Source organism: Artibeus jamaicensis, unplaced genomic scaffold (genome assembly GCF_021234435.1).
Source record: "Artibeus jamaicensis isolate MK-2021 breed Jamaican fruit bat unplaced genomic scaffold, CSHL_Jam_final contig_233, whole genome shotgun sequence".
Classification (NCBI taxonomy): Eukaryota; Metazoa; Chordata; class Mammalia; order Chiroptera; family Phyllostomidae; genus Artibeus; species Artibeus jamaicensis.
Window position 1 is genome coordinate 3,409,473 of NW_026521486.1, and position 22,428 is coordinate 3,431,900.

Consider the following 22,428-nt stretch of genomic DNA (forward strand, 5'->3'; position numbering starts at 1 on the left):
TCTGAGCAAATAAAAATGTTACTCTTTGCAGAAATGATTCTTGAGACTTCGGAAGAACCACCAGCGCTGAGATACAAGCTCGGAATTCCTGAGGTTTCATTCATCAGAGCCTGCTGGGTGCCTGGGGGGCACCGGGGGTCCCCTCCCCGCAGCCAGGCCCAGTGCTTCTGCATCCTGGGTCAGACCTGGCCAGCCGGGCCGGTTCCAGTTCTGGGGCTGCCCCTCACGGTCAAGGCCATCGCCCGGAGGCAGCAGCACCCCACTCCCAGGCAGCACGGCCGTCCCCCCTTCCCCTCCTTGCTGGCCCCTGGATCCCAGTCAGGCGTTGACAATGAAAACCAGCCACAGAGGCGAAGGCCACCTGGGACAGACACAGCAGCAGACACAGCAGCAGACCCGGCGCAGTCGGGGGAGGGTGAGCGAGCTTGCAGAGAACGAGCACACGTCAACCAGCAGAGAGGGGGAAAACCCCACAGCAGCAAGTCCTTCACAGGTGGGAGGGAGGCGCCCCGGCTGGCGCAGCTCACTGGACTGAGTGCCGGCCTGCGGACCAAAGGGTCGCCGGTTCTACTCCCAGTCGGGGCACATGCCTGGGTTGGGGGCCAGGTCCCCAGTGCAGAGCATGTGACAGGCAACCACACATTGATGTTTTTCTCTCTTCCTCCCTCCCTTACCCTCTGTCTAAAATTAAATCTTTTTAAAAAGATGAGAACTTTACATCCTCAGAAAACTTGAAGGCAGGTGAATTGAGATTATCTAGTCTTAAAAAAAAAAATGAAGATGAACAGAGCCCCAGAGACCTGTGGAGTAAAATCAGGTGCACCGACCAACACGTATGCACACACGGGAGAGGCCAGGAAAGGAGGGAGAGACAGTCCCCAGGCGTGAAGATAACATGCAGCCGTGGGCCCAGGAAGCCGGTGACCGTCCAGGAGGGCAGACCCTCAGACCCGCCCACACCCGCCACACCAAATGCACCGTCGTCCCGATAGATGCAGAAAAAGCATTGACAAAATTCAGCATTAATTCATAAGAAAAACTTCCAACATCCTGGGAACAGAAAGGAACTTCCTTAGCTGAACGAACACATTTACAAAAAACTGAATGCCCTGGCCGGTGGCTCTGTCGTTTAGAGCGTCATCCCTCACACTGAAGGTTGAGGGTTCGATCCCTGGTCGGGCAAGTGCAGGAGGCAACCTCCCGAAGTTGCTCTCTCACATCCATGTCTGCCTCTCTCCTTCGCTCGCTGGCCCTTCCTCTCTGTCAAATCGGTACGCGGGTCCTCCGTGTGGTCAAACGCCCACACAGGACTGCAGCTGATGCCCTGGTGACTGAGAGCAGGCGTTTCCCCTCGGTCGGGAGCCAGGCGGGCACGTGGCTCAGCACTGACGCTCAGCGTCACGCCGACGGTCCCAGCCAGTGTGATGAGGCCAACAAACAAAACTCCTGGAAAAACGGAAAGTAGAAAGGAACAAATAAAATGGTCCCTTTTTGCAGATGAGGTGGGTGGTCGTCTACACAGGAAATTCCAAAGAACGCCCTCCCCCCCAAAAAAAGGCGAACTAAGCCGAGTTACAAAGTCAGTCTGCAAAAGGCACCGTGTGCCTGTGTGTCTGCAGGGACGCGGAGTCCCAGAGCACCGTTCCTCGTGATGCCCCCGCCCCCCGCCCCTCCCAACCCCATGAAGTGCTTGGGTCCGATTGGAACGCAATGTGCGCGGCGTCTGCATGGAAAGGGCGAGCGCGGGCAAAAGGAGCCACGGGTCGAGGACATGGGGACAGTTGTGGTTCCCGCTGACTGTGAGACTCGATGTTTCGAAATACCACACTTCTCCCTCTGATCTGCAGCTTCTACGCATTCCCAACCAAAATCTCAGTGAGATTTGTGTTTGCCGAGTTAATTTTGAAATGTATGTGGACAGGCAAAGGAACTAGAATAGCCAAACGACTTCTAAAAAAGAAGAACAAAATGGGAGGATTCACACTACCCAATTTTAAGACTTACCTGTAAAGTTACAATAATGACTAGAGTATGATGTTGGCCCCCAAAACAGACTGTATAGATCAAGGGACAAAAATAGAGAACCCAGCCCTGGCCCGTGAGGCCCAGTTGGTCAGAGCGTCCTCCCATGCACCGCAAGGTCAGGGGTTCGATCCCTGGTCAGGGCACGTACCCAGGTTGTAGGTTTGATCCTCAGGGCGCATACAGGAGGCAGCGGATTGATGTTTCTCTCTCTCAAATCAATAAATGTGTCCTCGTGTGAAGTTTAAAAAATAGCCCAGAAACATACACAAGCACAGTCAGCTGATTGGAGACAAACGTGCAGAGACATTTCAGCAGAGAAACGGCAAAGCTGGTTTCTCTGCCGGTGAGCTGGACACACCCTCACGCCTCAGACAGAACCCAACCGGCACCGCAGACCTGAGTGTGAGACAGGAAACGATCACTCTGCAGGGAATCCCCAGGGTGAACCTGCTCGACCTTGGGCTTGGCAATGGGTGGTTAGGTTCTGCACCAAAGGCACAATTCATAAGAGAGAAGATTGATAAATTGCTCTTCATCAAAATGAAAAACTTTTTTCCTCTGAGAAACTGTTAAAAAAATGAAAAAGACAACCTACAGAGTGGAAGAAAAGATCGGCAAGTCATATACTCAGTTACGGCCTTGTCTCCAGAGCGTGAAGAGCTGTTAAAACTCAAAAACCACCTCATTTTTGAGGAAGAGCAGAAAAGATCCGAACAGACACTTTCTCCAAAGGATGTATGTGAATGGCAGATGAACGTATGAAAATCGATATCATTAGCCATTAAGGAAATGGAAATTAAAACCACAGTGAGCCCTGGGTAGTGTAGCTCAGTGGATTGAGCACTGGACTATGAACCAAGGGGTTGCTGGTTTGATTCCCAGTCAGGGCGCTTGCCTGGGTTGTGGGCCAGGTCCCCAGTAGGGGGGGGGGTGTTCAAGAGGCAACCACACATTGGTGTTTTTCTCTCTTCTTCCCTTCCCCTCTCTCTAAAAATAAATAAAATCTTAAAAAATAGAATAAAACCACCACAACAAAAAAATAAACCACACACATCCTCATATCGCTAGAGTTTTTTAAGTGGACACACACTCAGTCCGACGGGGGAGTGACCCACCGGGAAACTGGCTCCTTGCCGGCGGGACTGCAGAAGCTGTTCTGAAAACTCCCGTCATTAAGAGGGGGCCCGACGAGGGGGCTTTCTGGCGGTGAAACAATTCTCCTCGGGATGCAGAACCCCGTCTGGTCCTGAGAGAACGTCCAGCAAACCCACGGAGGCCCTTGGCCAGCCTCAAACCCGTCACAGTCGTGAAAATGGAGGAGAGACTGAGAAGCGGTCACAGACCACAGGACACTGGGGACACAGGACGGCAAAGTGCAACGTGGAGTCGGGGTGGCATTCCGGAAGAGAGGGAGGACGTGGATGGAAGCCCGCCGACGGCCAGGCAGAGAACGGATTCACAGGGTTACACGGATGTTATTTCCTGGTTGATGAGTGTGCCCCGGTCATGTTAGCCCTGGGGGGCCTGGGCAAAGGGCACAGAGCAACTCTGTAGCGTCGTTACGATGCTCCTGTAAGTCTAACATCATTTCACAATGAAAATGATTTTTTTAATGGGAAAACCGTGTCCTGTTGTTCAGGGCCCAGCCAGGCTCCTTCCTCCGGGAAGCTTTCCCGGATTGCCCCTGCACGCTGGGTTTGCTCGTCCTCAGGGCCCCCGAGCCTGACCCCATCTGCCACTCACTGCACCCCAAGCATGTAAGAGAGGGAAGGAGGGTTCAACGTCTTTTCTGGGATCAGAGGAGCCTTCCAAAGTCCCCCCGGGACATGCCAAGAGCGGGGTCTGCTTCCCGCATCCTGCAGATCTCTGTGGTCTCGGCCTCCAAGGGGATGGGGGACCCTTCCAGGACAAGCCCCCGAGCTGGCCAGGCTGGTGTGGGCCCAGCTGGGAGCTGTGGGGGGCATCGGGGGGAGTGCTGGGTGAGCCCATGCTCACAGAGCGTGTCACCTCCACTGGATTATTCAGGGGCTCCTCTATTCTGGAAGAAAAGGGAATGTGGTGCCCTTGGAGGTTCACAGGTTCAAGGATCAGGTCCCCGGAAGCCGAATTGAATTACGGGCAAGAGCTGCTGGGGGCGGGGCTCCCGGAGAATGAACTTACCAAAGGGCTGAGGGACAGGGCGGGGAGGCAGCTGGCTGAACGTGTCCACTGCTCTGCCCCTGGCAACAGGAGGGTTATCTGGGACCCCAGCCTGCATTGTCATCCTCTCAGGCCATGGGGACACCCGGGGCAAGGTATGCACGAGCACAAGGGCTGGACCACCAGAGCCCAGGCCCCGGGCGCCCCCTGCTCTCACCACTGGTGCAAATCCCAGGTGAGTCAGAACCCAGATGTCTACACCAGAGGCGGCAGGAGCAGGAGGCTGGGCAGCAGCTACGTCTAGGAGGAGCCTCAGGCCCCTGGTGCTCTCCAGCAGCCCCTGCAATGCCCGTTGCTACCAGAGGTGGCAGCAGCCGGAGGTCCCCCTCCTGCCCCGGAGCCCTGCCCTGCACCCTGGCCCAGAGGACCAGCCGGGTGCCTCAAGCCCAGCAGCTCCTCCTGACAGCCCACGGCCCAGGGGCCAAGGAGCCAAGGCCCAGGAAGGGCTGTCGCAGGCCTGTGAGGCCTTGGGGGAGGTTACTCCTCGGCGGGGAAAGAACAGTGTCCCGGGACAGGCTCACAGAGGCTGCCATCGCTGCGTCTGCCCCGGCGGCTCGTCCTGCCCTCTGCGTGCCCCTCTGGGAGGTCTCCCCCGGCCCCAAGGCTTCAGGTATGACCCTGAACTACTGGCCTCCAGAGAGAGGGCCTCCGTCCTCCAGGTCCGTCCCCCCCCCTCCGGCTCCGGACCCCTTCCACGGACTCCGAAGGGCACCTCCAGCTCAGGAGACGCAAGCAGAGCAGAGCTTCCCTCCTCCACCCTGTTCCCCCTGCTCCCGCCACCTCCGCCGCCGTCCTCGGCTCTCCTTTGCCCTCACCGCGGCATCCACCCCTCGTCAGCGCTGACCCTGTCGCCGGCCCCACCGCCACCTCCCTGGTCCAAGCCAGGCCCGTGGGGGGTGCTCAGCGAGTGTTCGTGGAGTGGCTGGGTGGACAGGCGGCTGGTGGAGGGAGGGGTGGGTGGGTAGGGGAGTGGGTGGGTGTGCCGACGAGTCCACTGACGGTTGAAAACAGCAGAGTTTGAGCAGCCTTGGGAGCTCTGAGCCTGGAGTCATTACACTCGCCAGCACTTTCCGTGGGCAACACCTGGACCCCTAGCCGGACGAGGGTTGGGTGGACGCGCTGCTCCGGGAAGAGCCCAGAGCGAAGGCCACCGGCAGGCACTGTGCTTCAGGAAACCAGGCCGCCAAACGGGGCCTCCAGCTCCCGGGACACCAGTCGCTGACACGTGGACCGGAGGGCTTCGGCCTGGGAAAGCCGCCCAGGACCCAGGAACCCCCGGGGGGGCACCGCCCACCCCACCCCGCCACCTCAGTGCCCAGAGAGTCGCGGAGACACCCCCAGGAGAGACTCTTTCTTTTTACAAAGACTTTATTGTCTGACATGCTTGACAAGAGAAAAAACAAAACACTACAGCCAGGACCGCGTGGGGCCGAGATGACCGAGGGCCACGTGTCAGCTTTCCCACCTCCAGGACTTCCCATGAATCTTTTCAAAGGAACTGCTGCCTTCATAACTTTTCTTTTCCACATAAAAATACACCATATTCTGAAGATACCTTAGGAAAATGTTTTTAAAGTTTCTAGACTGTGGCCCACACAGAAAAGCCGGCAGAGGCGGCTGAAGGGCCTTGTCTCCTCCACCCACACGGCACGCGTGCCAGCGTCCGGGCCCCGGGGTCCTTAGAACCAGCCCGGCCACCAGGAAGCACTGGGGTCAGACCGGGTTCCGAGAGCCCTGCACCCCGCAGCGTGAGGCCGGCCTGCGCCAGCGCGGGGCTACTGCAGGCGCCCCGGACCTGACCGCGGCCCACGGGGCCCTGCAGGAGCAGGGAAGGGGCCACAGAGAACCGGTCCCTCACCTCAGGACTCTCTCTCTCAGAGACAAACCAGACAGGTTCTGAACAGGACCCTTAAATTAAAAAATTAAATTAAAAAACCCTTGGACCACACATTGCCTTGCAGGTGGTAGAAAAGCAGGGGCTGTCAAATCCTGCCTCTGCCCCTTGGGCTGTGCACCCTCGGGCTGTTGCCTTGCCTCTCTGATCTTTGTCGCTTTTATCTCTAAAATGGGCCAGCGGCGCCAGCCTTGCAGGACTGGCCGAGGATGAGAGGAGACTGTCCGTGCAAAGGGCAGTGCTGGTCCCCAGGCCTGGGGCGAACAGGGTCCCCTTTGGGATCACAACTTGGGGGGAGGGCGAGCGGGGGAACAAAAAACTCTGTAAAGACAATGCATGATATTATCTGAACCTAATATTTTTTAAAAATCAAAACTGATGTAAAAAAAAACCCCATGATGGCCAAATACTCAAATTTTACATGAAGACCGGCCCCAGCCCTGCACACACCTGTCCCGCCCCCTCGCCTCCCCCTCCTCTGGCCCCGCTGGTGCCCCTCCCTCAGGATCCAGCCCCAACCCCTGCCCCCACCCTGTTCTGATTTTAAAAAGTAAAAGAGGCCCCGTTGCATGGAGCTGCTGGGGCCCAGGGCCTGCCGTCACGGTGCCACCTCCCGGTAAAGGGCCAGCGGGGGCTGGGACTAGGAAGACCGTGACCCGCTCGGCCGTCCTTAGTGGTAGGCACGCCAGGCGGACCCCAAACGACGTGCGGGAAACCCCGCGAGGGCCGGACCCACTGGAGCACGGTGGTGCGAGGGTGGAGACCAGAAGCACAGGACCCACTCATTGGATTAAGAGAGGCGTGCGTGTGAGTGTGTGAGTGTGTGCAAGTGTGAGTGTGTGAGCGTGCGAGCGTGCAATGCACACCCTCACGGCCATGCACATGGGGCAGGGTCGCCTCGGCCTGCGGACCCTCCAGGCTGTTGAGCCCCGTGGAACATCGCAGCCCCCACAGGACCAGGGGTCGTCCGTGGCTTGGAAACCCTCCAGCTGGTCCTGGGCACGCGAGCGGCTCACACTCTAGAACCAACGCCCAACCCACCCGGGCCCCGAGCAAGCGCCGGGGACGCCCGGGCCACGGTCCCAGTCAGCACAAACAGCTACAGGAAGAACACGGAGCGACCCGAGGCAGCAGCGTGCAGGCCTGGCCAGGTGCAGCCCAATTCCTGAGATGTCCCCGAGCGCCCCCTCGGAGGGCCTGGGCAGAGATGGGGAGGGGCAGTCTGCACCCGACCACAAAACCTCCCGCCCAGCCCCCGCCCTGGGGCTGGCGGCTGCACAGACCCTGGGTTAGAGGGGGCTTCTGTGCAAGAGCTTCCGGAATCTGCCCACGAGCAGTAGCCTCCCAGACCCATGAAGGTGTCCACCTGTGAAGGATGAAGATTCAGCCATTTCCCAAACACGGCGGGGCCCCGGGCTTGGTAGGTTCTTTAACGAGGTACACACGGAATGTACACACGGAATGTACACACAGAAGAAAGTGATGAGCACAGAACCCCCGACAGGGACCCACAGGGTCCCGACACCAGGTGACAGAAGTTGGGCGTGAGACTCCTCATTGCAAGGCCTCAACTCATCTGCCGGGCAGGTCCCCGCGGCCAGACGGGCTGTCTGCAGGGAAGGGCGGACGCATGGTGGGGCCGCACCGTCAGCCAGGCGTGCGCCGCGGCCGGGGGCGGCGGGGCCAGGGCCGCAGGGGCAGTCAGGAGTTCCGGGGGGTGGGGAGGTCGATGACTATGGGCGGATTCACGGGCTGGTAGTTCACGGTGCACACAGACGCGTTCACGTAGGTGGTCGTCCCGTCCGCCATGACGCCGTACCCTGGAAAGGAAGCAAACCCCTGTGGAAGCCGAGGGGTAAGGCCAGGCCCTGGAGCAGGGAGGGGGCTGGAGAGGGTGGGAGTCGGGCGGCACTCAGCCACCTGGGCCAAGCTCTGGAAACTCTCAACCGGGTCTCTCGCCTATAAATAGAGATTATAGTGACAGGCACACCTCCCAAGGCTGCCGTCAGTGAGACGGTAACCCAGGCACAGGGCTCAGCTCCGTGCTGGGCCACACACAGCGAGACAGCATCACTGACATCCTCATCGCCGTCACCACCACCATTATCCCCGCCATCGTCCCATCACCATCATCATCACCATCACTGCCACGGCCACCATGACCACCAGCAGCATCACCATCACTGTCAACACCTGTGGGCCATTCCCCTGCAGCGTAGAGATGAGGGAGGCGGCCACTAAAGGGCCAGTGAGAAGCCCCCGGCAGGTGCGGTCCCCTCCCCCACCCCACACACTGACCTTCGTGGATGTGGCCGAAGACGTGCAGCCGCGGCTGGACACGCCTCTGCACCGTGTTGAGCAGCTCCACGCAGCCCACCCGCTGCATCTTCTTGGGGACCCAGTCCAGGAAGCCTGTGCAGGGGGGAGCGCCGTGGGCAGTGAGCCCAGCCCTGAGCCCCGAGGGCCGCAGGTGGCCACTTCTGCAGCCTCGGAGACTGGGGGTTCTGGGCCCATAGGCCTAGATGAAGCTCCCCTCGCACCCATGTCCCTGGCACGCTCCGCCCGGCCAGGCCCTGCCTCCAACTTCGGGAAGGGAAACCGGGGTCTGTCAGGCATGCCTGGGGCCATGCGGCCTCCCCCTCCTCTGTGCCCGTGCACAGAGCCACGCTGACGAAAGACCAGAGGGAGCCCGGGCTGTGGGGTGGAGCTGCTTGACTACTCATGCTGAGGTGGTCTCAAGGACGGCAACCACCCATTGCAGAGAACAGCAACCACAGGCCTGAGAGGGGCGGCAGAGGCCCGAGGGCCTCCCAGCGGCCAGCAGCAGAGAGGGACCCAGGAGGAAGACTTGCACGTCGAAAGCTTTCTAAACAAACATCACAAAATCATGAACATAAACTTCCTTCAGCGCAGTGCAGCTTGCGTGGCCAGGGCAGGGTCCGCGTGCCTGCCCGCCTTCTGCGGCTGCCCACACGGCAGCGGCTTGTTACCCGCCCACGGCTACACCAACCAGAGATGATTGGTACTCAGGCGAGTGCCTAGGGCCCTCTCCACCCCTCTCTTTTGGGGGGTGGGGTGGGGCAAAGGGTTTTTACTACTGTTGGGAGGGGAGGGGCTCCCTCAAGTCAAAGAATCAGGCAGAGAGAGAGAGGGAGGGAGAGGCCCTGAGGAGGAGAGAGAATGAAAAGGAGGAGGAGGAGAGGAGGGGAGGAAGGACAGAAGAGGCAGGGAGTAGGCAGGTGGGCAGGGAGCAGGCCTGGGGCAGATGCCTGGTTTAAGTCTGAGGATCTGCTCCTTACTTGCTGTGTGACCTTGGACAAACCGTTTAACCTCTCTGTGCCTTGGTCTCGGCACCCAACCACTGGGCTGCACTAGGCACAGGCATCCCCAGAACGGGAGCTGGGTGTTGTGAGTGAGGCAGGTGGGGGGTGAATTGGGAGAGTGGGACCCCCAAAGATACCGTTTGGGAAGACAGACCGAGGGGTGGAAAGGAGGGAGGGAGGGGAAACACCTGCCCAGGGCCTCACCGCGTGACAACAAACGTTGAAGGGAGCTCTTCCCAGGGGTCAGCAGGCTTCCAGAGGCACAAACGCAGCCCCAGTGACAACGGCTGTTTGTTGCCCCTAAACCTTCTCAGGGCTCCTGGGACTCGGAGCCACCTCCCTTTGAAAACGGGGACAGCAAAGCCTTCCTCTCTGCACGGTGTTGGGGAGCAGAGAGGCACCTGGCACACCTTCCGCACGGTGTCCTGGGCCTCGCCCGTAGCCCCTCCTACCTGGGACGCACCCCCTTCCTCTCCTGACCCCATTCGCTGGTCACCTCCTCTGTAAGCTCCCCAGGCCCCCTCTGGCTGCCTCCGTCTCTCCCCCTACCCTTGGGCTCCCCTCACCCACTGGGCTGGCCACGCTGGGCCCCTCTACCCCGTGGTCTGGTGCCTGTGAGCCGTGGAGGCAGGCTCTGCATTGCGGGGGGCCCCACCCAGCAGTGCCCAGCCCTGCTTAGCTCTGAGGCCCGAGGGCATGATGGCAGGTTCAGCAGAGGCCAAGGTGGGAGAGGGAGGCTGGTCTGGGCTGAATTGCCAGGAGTTCGACCTTTGTTCTAAGGACTGAGGGAGCCACAGAGGATTACAGAGGGATAGCGTGGCAGAGCTGACAACTCAGAGAACTCCCTCCTCCTGCTGTGAGGAGAGCGGAGTGGAAGGGGCAAGACTTGGGGCTGGGGGGCCAGGGAGGGGGTCATCAGAGAGAGAATGGCCTGGACCGTGGTGAGGACAGCGGTGGCGAAAAGAGGGGAAGAGGTGGGACACCAACCGTTCAGAGGTAGAACCGAAGGGTCAAGCTGATGGACTGGAAGTGGAGCCGGGTGAGGAGAGGGGGTGGGAGCAGATGTTGGGCTGGGGTCCACAGGCCCTGCGCCCTGTGGGATGGGTGGGGGGAGGCCCCCAGTGATTGACGAGGTGAGGGGCGCAGGAGGCGGGGCCTGTAGGAGCCGCCCTGGTGGTGCTGAGTGCCCAGGACTCAGCTGGAGGCAGCAAGTTCGGCTCCCGGCTCAGGAGATCAGGGAGCAGGGGGTCAACTCACCCCGATGCCCCAGCACACTGGGCTCCCCCCACCCCGACCGCAGCATCCTCCCTCAGAGAGAGCGGGCTGGGGCAGGGCGGCGGGGCCCAGGACTGGGGACCCCAGGGCTAGCACGGGCTGGCTCTTACCCAGTGGGGGTCCGTGGGTTATCAGGACGTCCACGCCTTCGGGAATGAGGTTCCACTTCTCCAGCAGGGCTTGTCCTCTCGGCAGGTTAAAGCCCCAGCCATAAAACCAGGGCTGCCTGTGGGAGAAGAGCAGCGGTTCAGAGGGGCCGGCAGGTGTGGGGGCCACCACGGGACAGGGAAGCAGGCAGGGCACCGAACGCCATGGGGGGCCAGCTGGACGCCTAGGAACTCCGACCGGGTGCCAGCGGGGTCCGCCCGGGCTTGGCAGGGGAGAGAACGTGGGCATCGCCTGCCTTCCCTTCCCTTTTCCCTCCTGCTTAACTGCAGTCTCTTTTTCTGTGATAAACAAGTGTTATTTATGCAATAAAAGGAAAGGCATAATAATCAGCTTTTGCCAGAGACCTTCCCTGCTCCGAACCTTCCTCAGGACACCCACAGAGAACAGTGGCACCTGCCCCTGCGGGGGGTGTGTCCCCGGAGGACACTCACTCCCACTTCCAGCCGAAGCCCCCACCAGGGGTCCGGGGAGGGCTGAGCCCACCCCCACCCTAAGAGCAGGGCCAGTGAGTGAAACCCCAGCCTGCTGCCCACCCAGGACGGAGGCCGATCGGTGCAGGGCGCTCCCCCGGGCTGGCTCGGTGGTGAATGTGTGGCCTCCACTGTCTCACTCCGGGAGAGGGGAGGGCAGTTCCTCCTCTGTGCACACCAGCAGGGCCCAGGACGGCCAGCTGGATCCAGCTACACCAGACACCCACCCCCCGCTGAACTTCCCAGGGCCGTGGGCCCACGGGCAGCCGTAAGAATTGGGTTTTCATTCCCAACAAAAGCCTCCCAAGAGTCCCTTGGGCTCAGGTCATTATCAGATCCTGAACTGTCACCCTGGAGGAAGGCCATCAGTGCTGGGACAGGGGACGGTGGGAACGCGGGGACACCTAGGAACCCCACCCAAAGCACTCAGCCACCGCCATCACCATTGCCACCCTCGTCCCAAAGCTCCGCCCCAGGCCCCCTGCTCCCCCTGCACCAGCCCAGGGGCCGGCAGACCAGTGGGGGGGCAGAGGGCACACGGAGTGAGGGAACCTGGGAGCAGATGTCACGCAGCAGTTCTCCTGTGGCCTCGGAGAGCTGCTGAATGGGCCCCACGTTCTAAAGAGACCCGAGTGTACCCCAGAAAAACTTACTGACAGCAGGTAGAACAGGCCCCCGCCTCCCCAGGCCCTGCCAGCCTGAGTCTTGGCCTCAAGGAAAGAAAGGGCTGTGGGCTCCTGCCTTGTTCTTGGTGGGTGGGGAGCTGAGGGGGCCCCAAGAGAGCAGATGGGGGCCTGGGCATCTGCCCGAGCCGGTGACGGGAGAAATGGGCAGTGAAGGGCGGAGCTCAGAGGGGCTGCGTGCACCCCAGGGAGGGGCTGTCCCAGGGGATCCCCGACAGGAGGCATCCACCAAGTGAGGGCACCGGGTGGCCAGAGCTGCGGAATGGTGGGTGGGTGGGTGGGAGGCGCTGGGGACAAGCCCCTCAGAGGGCACTGCCACCCTCAGGTACCCCGCACATGGCTGCCCTGCATGGCAGGAAGCTGAGCTTCTCCCCACATGAAAACGTCTCCCCCCCACACAGAAACACACCACGTCACACCGGACTTCAAGGGAATTGGAGTGTCAGGGAGGCCCTGACTGAGGCAGGTGGCTTAACTTCTCTCTATACCTCAATTCCCCCATCTGGAGAATGGGGGCAGTAACAGCACCCGCCTCAGCAGGGCTGTTGAGAGAATCACGTCAGTTTTCCATGTACAGCTCCTGGTTCACAGTAAATACTCAGTGCACTGAAGCTGCCAACATCATCATCACCACCACCATCACCATCATCACCATCACCATCATCATCACCACCACCACCATCACCACCACCATCACCATCATCACCATCACCATCATCATCACCACCACCACCATCGCCACCATCATCACCACCACCACCATCATCACCATCACCATCACCACCACCATCACCATCACCACCACCATCATCACCATCACCATCATCATCATCACCATCACCATCACCATCATCATCATCACCACCATCATCACCATCACCATCACTACCACCACCACCATCATCACCATCACCATTACCACCACCATCACCATCACCATCATCACCATCACCATCACCACCACCATCATCACCATCACCATCATCACCATCACCACCACCACCACCATCATCACCATCACCATCATCATCATCACCATCACCATCACCATCATCATCATCACCAGCACCATCACCATCATCATCACCATCACCATTACCACCACCATCACCATCATCACCATCACCATCATCACCATCACCACCACCATCGCCACCATCATCACCACCACCACCATCATCACCATCACCATCACCACCACCATCACCATCATCACCACCACCATCACCATCATCATCATCACCACCACCACCACCACCATCATCACCACCACCACCACCATCACCATCATCACCATCATCATCATCACCACCACCATCACCATCATCATCACCATCACCACCACCATCATCACCATCACCATCACCATCATCATCATCACCACCACCACCATCACCACCACCATCGTAACCACCGTCATCACCGTCATTGCGAACACCTCCTAGAACCCACCCATGAAGCTGGGATGAAAAACGCTTGGCCCAGCGCAGGGTTTTCAAATTGCACTTTGACGGGTCACAACAGCATTTTTTAAAAGTAAAAGCAAAAGAAAGAGCAGAAAACACCAGAGTCCATCATAGCAGAGAAGGGACACTTCTGTTAAATACCTTTAGATTTAAAGAGAAACCCAAACTGGGATGGGAGTACAAGACAGAAAACTGTACTTGAACAACAACTAAGATAAAATAAAATAAAATAAAATATTTTATTTTATTTTTTTAAAAGAGACACCCACACCCGTGTGCACTGAGGAGCAAAGTCAAGCGCTTGTCCCCCCTGGTCCCCGTCAGAAACAGCTGACCGTCCTGGCATCCTGATGGGCTGAGCTGGTGGAACTGTCACTTCCAAGCCCCTGTCACACTCACAGTGCCCTCGGGTTGAGGCAGGGCGTGGCTGCGGCCACCTGAAAGCCGCTCTGCAGGTGGCCCCCCCGCCCCGGCCTCCGGCACCACCAGCCGGGGTGAGAAGGAGCCATGCGCTTCTGCCGTGGCCTTCCAAACGCAGGACCCATTTTCAGAAATCTGACCAAGTATTTACAAGAAGCACAGGCCTCGCCAATACAGAGAGGAAGCGTGGGTCGGTTCCAGGAGCCGCAGCAGGCGGCTTCAAAATAGACACTGGAAACAAATCAGAGGCCCCGGAGGTCGAGTCCTGCCCGGCCCCACCTCCCCCTGGCCCAGCACTGATGAACCCTCCTCGGGGGTGACAGTCCCCCGTAGATGCACCTGCCTGGTTCTTGGAAACACATCGCTTCAAATCCCAGGAAGCTGGGGTCCACCCTGCCCCTAGAGGTCGCCCCACTTCCCAATACCACACAGCAGGTCCTAGGCAGAGCCCGTGGAGGCCTGCAGGTCTGAACCCGCGGGTTTGGGGACCGCTGCCCACAGGCCTCCCACCACCCTCCCCTCCCCACCTCCCCCCATGCCTGTCTTCGAGGACATGAGGTGCATAAGCCTCAAAGCAGCCTCGGGGTGGGGGATGGGTCAGGCTGGGAAAGGGGGCTGCCTTGTCCCCCCTAATGGGCGGGAAAGACACTGAAGTTGACCTCAGCCCTCCCCGCTCTGCCACCAGGCTGGTCACTTCACCTCTCCCAGACCGTGTCAGATGGGGCAATAACACCTCTGCCCCCAGACCTTACCCCATGAGCACAGGGATGGCCCTTGTTCAGTGCCCTGCGCCCTGCCTGACGGGGGACGGAGGGTGTAAGGGTCACACTGTACCACCACCAGGAGAGCGCTCCCTAACACCAGCACTGTCGAGGGGAGACAGTGACGTTCTGGCTTTTATTGGAACTTGGGCACAACACGTCCAGGGGGGACCCTGCCCAGGGTGCAGCGGCTGGGGAGCACTGTCCCCGGGCTGGGGGCCCTTCTCAAGGGCAGCCAGGGACATTCGGCCGGAAGGTGGGGACCAGAGATGCACAACTGACAGACTGCAGTCCTCAGGGTGACGTCCCAAGGTCAGGACAAGCCTCCGGTCCCCTGCCCCCGATACGGTGTCATCTACCCAGGTTCCTGCCTGGGGAGAAGGGACATAGAATGGCACCGTCCTTCCTCAGGTCAGCGACAGCCCTCAGCTGTCCCAACGTTCTGCATTCAGTCACTCCACCCTCATCCTGCAAGGTCCTTTGGGGCCAGAGGTTAAAGTGCAAAGCTGCCCGGGGGTCCCGGGCTTTTATCCAAGCAGTGGGATCAGCCAGCCCCTCAGTGAACCACCCGCCTCAGGGTGGCCTCAATCTGAGACCCGTGAACACCCCAGCACTGGGTGCCCAGAGGCGGTGGTCCCACGCCCACCTCAGGGCGCCCGGACCCAGCCTGACTGCCCAAGGGCCGGGGGCCGAGGTTGGCCCCGTGTCCAGGACACACAGACTCTCAGGGAGGCCGGATGAATCAGAATTCCGACCGAGCCATGGCGGCGGCTTTATGTCCTGCATTTCTGTCTTTCTGTTCTAAAGTAACCATTGGAATAATTTTCTTACAGAGCGATAGTTGCCATGACAACCAGAGCAAATTTTCCTTTTCTGAAACAGATGTCTCATTTAGTTGAAAATTAGAATGTGAACAAACCCATGAGAAAAATTAATTCAAACTTTAACAGAGCGCTGAATACAATGTAATCTCTCAGAGGTTAACTAACCCTTCACAGTCTTTGTGCGCTCCTGGTAGCCCTCCAATCCAGCCTAATTAAGCCCGCTTAGCCAATATAAATGACCTCCCGGTGGCCAATCATTAACCGCATGCCCCCTGACTCAGGAATTCCCGGCTCCCTGAGGCAGAGGCAGGGCAGTGCTTGTCTGCAAGAATGGCGGGAGCGCAGTGCCCACTCTGTTCTGTCTCCCCAGGTAAGGTGCGCACACCTGGGCAAGGGGACGCCCCCAGGGGTCCTTTAGTCAGCCTCAGCTACGGTCATGCCATTTCGGGGGGCTGGGATGTGGGGGTGGAGGAGGCCTAGGGGGCCCCCGGTGGAGTGGGTTCCGTTGTATTCCCTGCCCAGGGGCTGATGACCAGAGAAGGGAGGGTGCAGGGCTCTCTCAATAGGACACCCAGGGACACCTGTGCACACAAGCCACTCACTCTCACGCCCACCCCAGGGAGGCAAGTGCCGCCACCGCCCCATCTCGCAGATGCAGAAAGGTGCTGTGACTTGCTTGCCTAGGATTAGCTGGTGACCAGGGGACATGCACAGGGCTCAGCCCCAGATGGCACATTCCAGAGCCCACGCTCTCGGCTTCCACCCTGGAGTTACGGCAGTCAGACAGGGACCTGGACCCACCTTCCTCGGCAGACCTTGGTAGGCAGCCAGTTCACGCCTTGGCTCCGTTAGTCCTCGGGGCAAAGCTGTAGGAAGGTCCCGTTAAGGGGACGAGGAAATGGTGACACTATGTGGCTAAGCTTTGTGTCTGAGGACACAGAGGAGGCTACAGGGACCCAGGCCAGGGTCCTGGCTCCTGCCCCTTGTGTCCCACAGTCAGCTACATAAAGAAGACCCTGGCAGGGTGGCCAGGCCTTGTCGACTGCAACCGCCCGCCTCCTGGCAGCTCCTGAATGTCCGGCCAGGTCCCAACACAGCCCCTGGCCCCGCCGGGCCCCTGTGGCCCAGGCTGGACAGGGTGGAAGCGGCCTGCTATGGGGGCTCCTCCCTGCCTCGCATCGGTTGCCTGTGTGACTCCTTTACTCCAGAACCTTCCATGGCTCCCTGCTGCCCTGTCCTCTGGGCTGCCCTGCTCAGACTTACTGCTGAGTTTGCCCCGCCCCTCGACGGGTACGAGAATCCACCGGGGTCCTGCAGCCGCTCCCCTCAGCGACGGCCTGTGGCATTCCAGCCGTCTGAGATGCCCTTCCAGCCTCTCCACGGAGCCTGTCGCTGGTTATTGCAAAGGCCTGGCTCAAGGGCCACCGCTTCCAGGAGGCTCCCCACCAGCCCCCAAACACAGGTGACCCTCCTCATTCTGAGTGCCCTTTGGCCGTCTCCTTCAGGGCAGGGCCAGCTTGGACCTCTCCCGCCCCACGGGTGGGGCCTAGAAGGGCTTCTGCGAGGGGTTCGTTCAAGGTGTGCACGAACGAATGAACAGGCGGATGAGTGAAGATGAAATGAACCCACAGCGGCTCCACTGGGCAGGCCGGTGGGAACTATGCATGAAGCCTGTGCACCACCCCCAGGGTCCCTGGCAGTCACAAAACCCAAAGACCTGCAGCAAGTCACGAACACGAGACCTCTGGCCACCTGCTGAGCACCCCTTTCTCACCTGCCCAGGTGGACACATGCTCATGGTGCTCCAGCCCATTGCACAGGTGAGGCCTCAGAGGTAAAGCCAGACCCAGGACACAAAGCTTCTGCAGGGCCCAGACCAGTGGCTCTGTGTGGCCCCCTCATCTGTCCCCCGCACAGCCCTGGGAGAGAGAATCCAAGTCCGATTTTACCGGTGCGGGACCCTGGGTCAGGGGGCGCGTGGGCTCTCACATGGACGACCAGAGCCAGGCAACCAGGACCCCGCAGGCCAGGCCTGTTTGGGTTCCGCAGCCCAACAGGCCACCAGGGGGCCAGGGCGGGGGCGGGGGAGGGACAGGGACAGGCAGGCAGCAGCGGCTCAGCAGGCTGCCACTGGACGGTTCTCGGAGCCGAATGTGTCCACCGTCGGAACCCGGTGCTGCCTCTGTCCAGGGCAGAGACACTGGGCCAGTTGCTTCGCCCACCCCAGGCCCACATCGTCCCTCTGTGGAAGGGGACTGAAAAGTCCCCTTGCCCTGTCACTGGGCAGATTAAATGGGGCAACTGGGTGGCGGCTCCTGGGAGGTCGGCCGAACGCAGGGTCTCGGGTACGGGAGGAGAGGGCAAGTCTTGGCCTCTCCTGCCTGAACGCATGGGAAGGCCACGGCCTTGAGCTAAAAGCTCCTAGAAATGCAAGATAAGGCCCCGGCTGGGTAGCTCAGAAGGTTAGAGCATGGTCCCGATACACTGAGGTTGCAAGTTCAAACCCTGTTCAGGACACATACAAGAATCAACCAATGATGCATAAATGAGAGGAACGACAGATCTTTCTCTCTCTCTCTCTCTCTCTCAACTCAATAAATGTTTTAAAAATTAAAGATATGGGAGGTAAAATGCAACATACATGGCTTCAGGTGCACAGGGACCGCCGGCCTCGGGGACCAGGGACTGTGGGTCCCAACGGCCATAAGGCAACAGGGGCAGGGCCCCCGGTGGCCAGCGGGCACTGGTGCAACCGCCCCCATACGGCTGGGCCCCAGGAGGGCCTTGGGGGGAGAGTGGGCCAGGAAAGGCGGCCCACTGGCCGTGGGGAGGCGGGACACCCCCACTGAGCAGAGGGCAATGCCCCAACCTCTGACCAGGGCTGGTCCCCCAGCCAGTGAGCCCACATGGCAGAGAAGGCCCCAGGCCAAGGGGCAGACACAAAGGGGCCCCTGCTGTGCACCCACAGATTGGAGCATACACAGCTCTCTATGAGGGGCCCCCCCATACTGCTACCCCTAGACTGGGCTACACCCCCAACTGGGGCCTAGACTCGGGGTACATAGGCCTCTTCAGACCCTTGCTGATGGGGAGCATGCAATCCGAAGTCACAACACCCAGACCCCTTAGAGAATCAGTGGAGAGAAACTAAATGTTTTCTAAAAGATTAAAAAGGTTTTCTTAAGAGAAAAAGCAAAGGATTCTGGCCCAGGTGTGTGGAGCTGAGTCCCAGCCCCGCCCTTCCTCACACAGAGCCAGGAGGCAGGACAGGGCCTGGAGCCCAGCACAGGGGCTCCCTGGAAGGGGCGGCGGCCTTGAAGCCAGGGAGGAGCACGGCGAGGGGGCGGGAGACATCCAGGCAGAGATGGCCTCACCCTGGTCACCGGTCAGCATCTGGTCACTGCTGGGACAGCACGGCCCAGCCGAGAACCAGGGCCCACGACGCCCAGCAACGGCCCGGCAGCCACTTCTCCAAGTTTAATGCCTCAGCAGGTTTAGCTCTCTCCTTTCAAAATACCAGAAGTAATTAGACCAGATGGATGAGCTGTGTGCCAACGTCCTCCCTCCCTCCCTTCCTCCTTTTTTTGTAAAAAATCAAGACCGCTTTCAGTTAAACGAGAACAAAAAACGCATCCAAAACCCATACATGAATGCGGCATGTACAGGGACTTTTCTTTAACGAGGAGGCTTCTGTACCAGCTGGTTCTTCCTCGTCTGCGGGTGGTTCCCGCCCCCTTCCTCTAAGCTGCTCTCGCAGGGGCTCCGTGCCCAGGCTGCACCTGAGGGGACCAGAAATGGCTTCTCTGAGCCCTGGAAAGTCACGGCGCCTGGGACAGTGACAGCAGAGACACACAGGCCCAATGAGGCTCCCTTGCTGGCCCGGCCTGCAGGGAACTGAAGCCACGGTGGGGACGTCTGGCTTCCGACCTGGGGGTAATGGGCACCCCCAGGCACCAGGCAGAAGCAGCAGGCAGACCAGGAGGTTCTCGGGCTGTGAATGTCCTCGGAGGGCTGGTCAATGCCGCTCTGCCGTGTGGCTTCACCTGGGGCCACCCCAGACAGGACCCCGCTGCGCAGCGGCCCCTTGCAGCCACGCGGGAGTGAGGCTTGCAAAGGTCAGACACAGAGGGGGAGGCGGGGCAGTGGGGACGTCCCCAGCGTGTCTGGGCCCAAGCGCACCGCTGAGTCCGCCCTGCACCTACAAGCACGGTGTCCCCTCCAGGCCTCAGGCGTGATGTGGCGGGTCCCACAAGCTGATGACACAGAGCTCCAGACAGGCAAAGCCGTGACTCACTGAGACCTCCCTCTGCCTGCCACACCCTCCCTGGCCCTGTGTCACCCCAGCTCCCACGGCTGTTACTCCGAAGCCTGCACCGGCTCAGGGAGTCGGCCACTGACGCCTCTGCGACCACCCTCTGCGGGAAAGGAAGCTGAGACACAGAGAGGTTCAGTGACTTGCCTGCGGTCACACAGCCATTAAGAGGTGAGGCAAAGACTTGGGCCAAGAAAGTTTGGTTCCAAAGCCGTGCTGTTAAGCAACGCAGAGTACAACTTTCCAGATGGGGGTCAGGGAGCGGTTATGTGCGGGTGGGGGTTGGGTGTCGGGGAGGCTGGTTACCGAAAACCACCGGCCCAGAAATCCAGGCCGGACTCCCTGGTCTGGGACCTGAGGCCCCGCACCCGACCCTCCAGACCCTCTGACCTCGCCCGCCCATCTCCTTGCTTGCACCTCGAACCCCAGACCTTCCCACAGGCTCGGGGCACCTCCAGGCTGTTCTCTCGCTCGAGCTCCTAGCGTGCTCTCCTGGCCCCCAGACTCCACCCCCCAGGTCCCGGCTCTGCCGGTCTGCCGGGCAGATTTGGGCACTGCCTCCCCTTGGCACGGAGCTCCCCACACCCTCGAGTGGCCCCCAGTCCTCTTCTGGGACCTCCCAGGCTACAGGGAGGGTTCACAGAGACCCTGTACATGGTGAGAACTCGAGAGAACAGTAGGCGCCTCCTGGAGCTCAGGAAAAGACGGATGACCTGGCAACCGCCCCTGCCCTGCGCCCCCACCCCTGCTCCACAGGGAAGCCTCAGCGGCACAGGGCCAGGTCCTCAACATGCCCCCAGCCTCCGAGGGTCAGAGTACAGCATTGCCCGGGGCAGCCCAGGGCTTCCTGAAGTCCCCGCACCCTCTCAGGCCCCGTGTCCGCCCAAATCGCCCCTCAACACCCCGTGTGTGCTGCCCCAGCTGATGGCACCGTCTCAGGCCCTGTCACCCACACTCCAGACCCTTCCCTTCCTTCATGGCTCAGGTGGCCCCGCCTCTCCCTGGAGCACACTTGGTCTGTCCTTGCTGTACAGGGCGCCCTCCGCACCCTTCAGCACTTGGCACCCTGTGGCTACGGCCAGCTGGGCCTCCACGGCCCAGGCTGCCCTGTCGGGCTGAGGAAGGACCAGAGACCGTGCTAGGGAGGCCTTAGCCCAGGGCCTGGCTCGTGCAAATGCTCAGGATTGGTTTGCTGCCACCACCACCACCACCATCATTGTCATCACCACCATCACCACCACCACCATCATCACCACCCTCATCATCATCACCACCACCACAATCATCACTACCACCATCATCATCTTCCTCATCATCATCATCACCACCATCATCATCACCTTCACCTGGGCTCCCATGGACACACTGACCGTCATTCTCATCTTGACCCCCACCAGCCAGATGAGCTCAGGGATGAGGCCAGGTCAGCCTGCGTCCTCAGCAGGTGTCAGACGAGGACACCCGAGCAGCTGTGACCGAGACCCCGGCCCCGCCCCCTGCACACCCAGCCCCAGCCCCGGACGGCGAGACGCACTCACCACGGGGAGCCGTAGACCCGGAAGCCCCGCACGGTCACCTCCGAGTCCTGCAGGTAGACGCAGTTGGTCAGCAGCGACTGCACGTTCTCGTAGTTCTCCGGCTTCAGCTTTGACACGGACGGGAAGTAGTAGAAGTCCTGCTTGATGAGGTCGGCCATGAACTCCTGGTCGAAGGTCAGCTCGTGGTTGCCGGCGATGACGATCTTGTACTCGTAGGGCAGGCTGCCTGCAGGGCACAGACACACCGCGCCGCTGGGGCCTGCCCGCGGGCACCTTTTGTCGGGCAAGACCTATTAGTTCTTTCACATTTGAATTTGTTGCCAGCATAAAAAATTCAAGAGATTCCCAATCAAAAGTCATCCTATTTTCTAATAACCAATCAACTCTGAACTCTGATGATCCCGACCCACCCACGTGCTGAGGGTCAGCATCTCCCCCAGACGGCGGTGAGCCCCAGTCCCCACCCGGCCCAGCACTCACACCCGGCCCATGTCTCAACTGCAAGGCATCGCCCTCCCTGCAGGTGCTGCGGCCCCTACAGACACGGAGGGAACACCCCCGGCTGCTGCCCCTTGGGGCCTCCACGCAGGCAGTGGGGGTCGCTTCCTGGCCCCTTCCACCTCCCCACCTCCTACCTCGCTCTCCGCACGGGCACTGGCCCAGGAGCAGACCTGCTGGCTTCAGCCACGCCCATCCCCAGCACCCCAGGGTGACCCGGTGCAGAGGACCCACTGATGGCAATGCACACACTGCCATCGGGGAGGGAGGAGGCGGGCCTGGGCCTGAGCGGCGGGGGAGAGGTCGCGGAGGGCAGAGAGAGCCGGCTGCCCTTTCCTCGACCCCACTGGTGGGCCAGCTACCCGGGCACAGGCCTCCAGCGCCCGAGGGACCTTCCAGGTGAGCTTGTTATCTCTGCCCCGTGGCCAGGTACCTGCGCGGTCCCACAACAGGTGAGTGGTGAGGCAACGCTGGGTGCCAGCCCGGTTGACCCCACACACGGGGGTGAGCAGTTAGGACTGGAAGGCCAGCAGGCCGGAGCCGGGGGCACCCCCGCGGAACCCCCGCCGCCC

At 60.3% G+C, this 22,428-nt stretch overlaps 1 protein-coding gene across 1 annotated transcript in view; it reads right to left on the reverse strand.

Moving 5' to 3' along the window:
* Positions 1 to 7,819: 7,819 nt before the first annotated feature.
* Positions 7,820 to 22,428, reverse strand: part of MPPED1 (metallophosphoesterase domain containing 1) — a 43,624-nt gene continuing 29,015 nt past the window's right edge. Inside the window, exons 3-6 of the mRNA XM_037160094.2 lie at positions 21,359 to 21,584; positions 10,827 to 10,942; positions 8,417 to 8,530; positions 7,820 to 7,938 (exon numbers count right to left, since the gene is read on the reverse strand). Of these exons, the coding sequence (XP_037015989.2) occupies positions 7,820 to 7,938; positions 8,417 to 8,530; positions 10,827 to 10,942; positions 21,359 to 21,584 (575 nt within the window). The remainder of the gene's footprint in view (positions 7,939 to 8,416; positions 8,531 to 10,826; positions 10,943 to 21,358; positions 21,585 to 22,428) is intronic.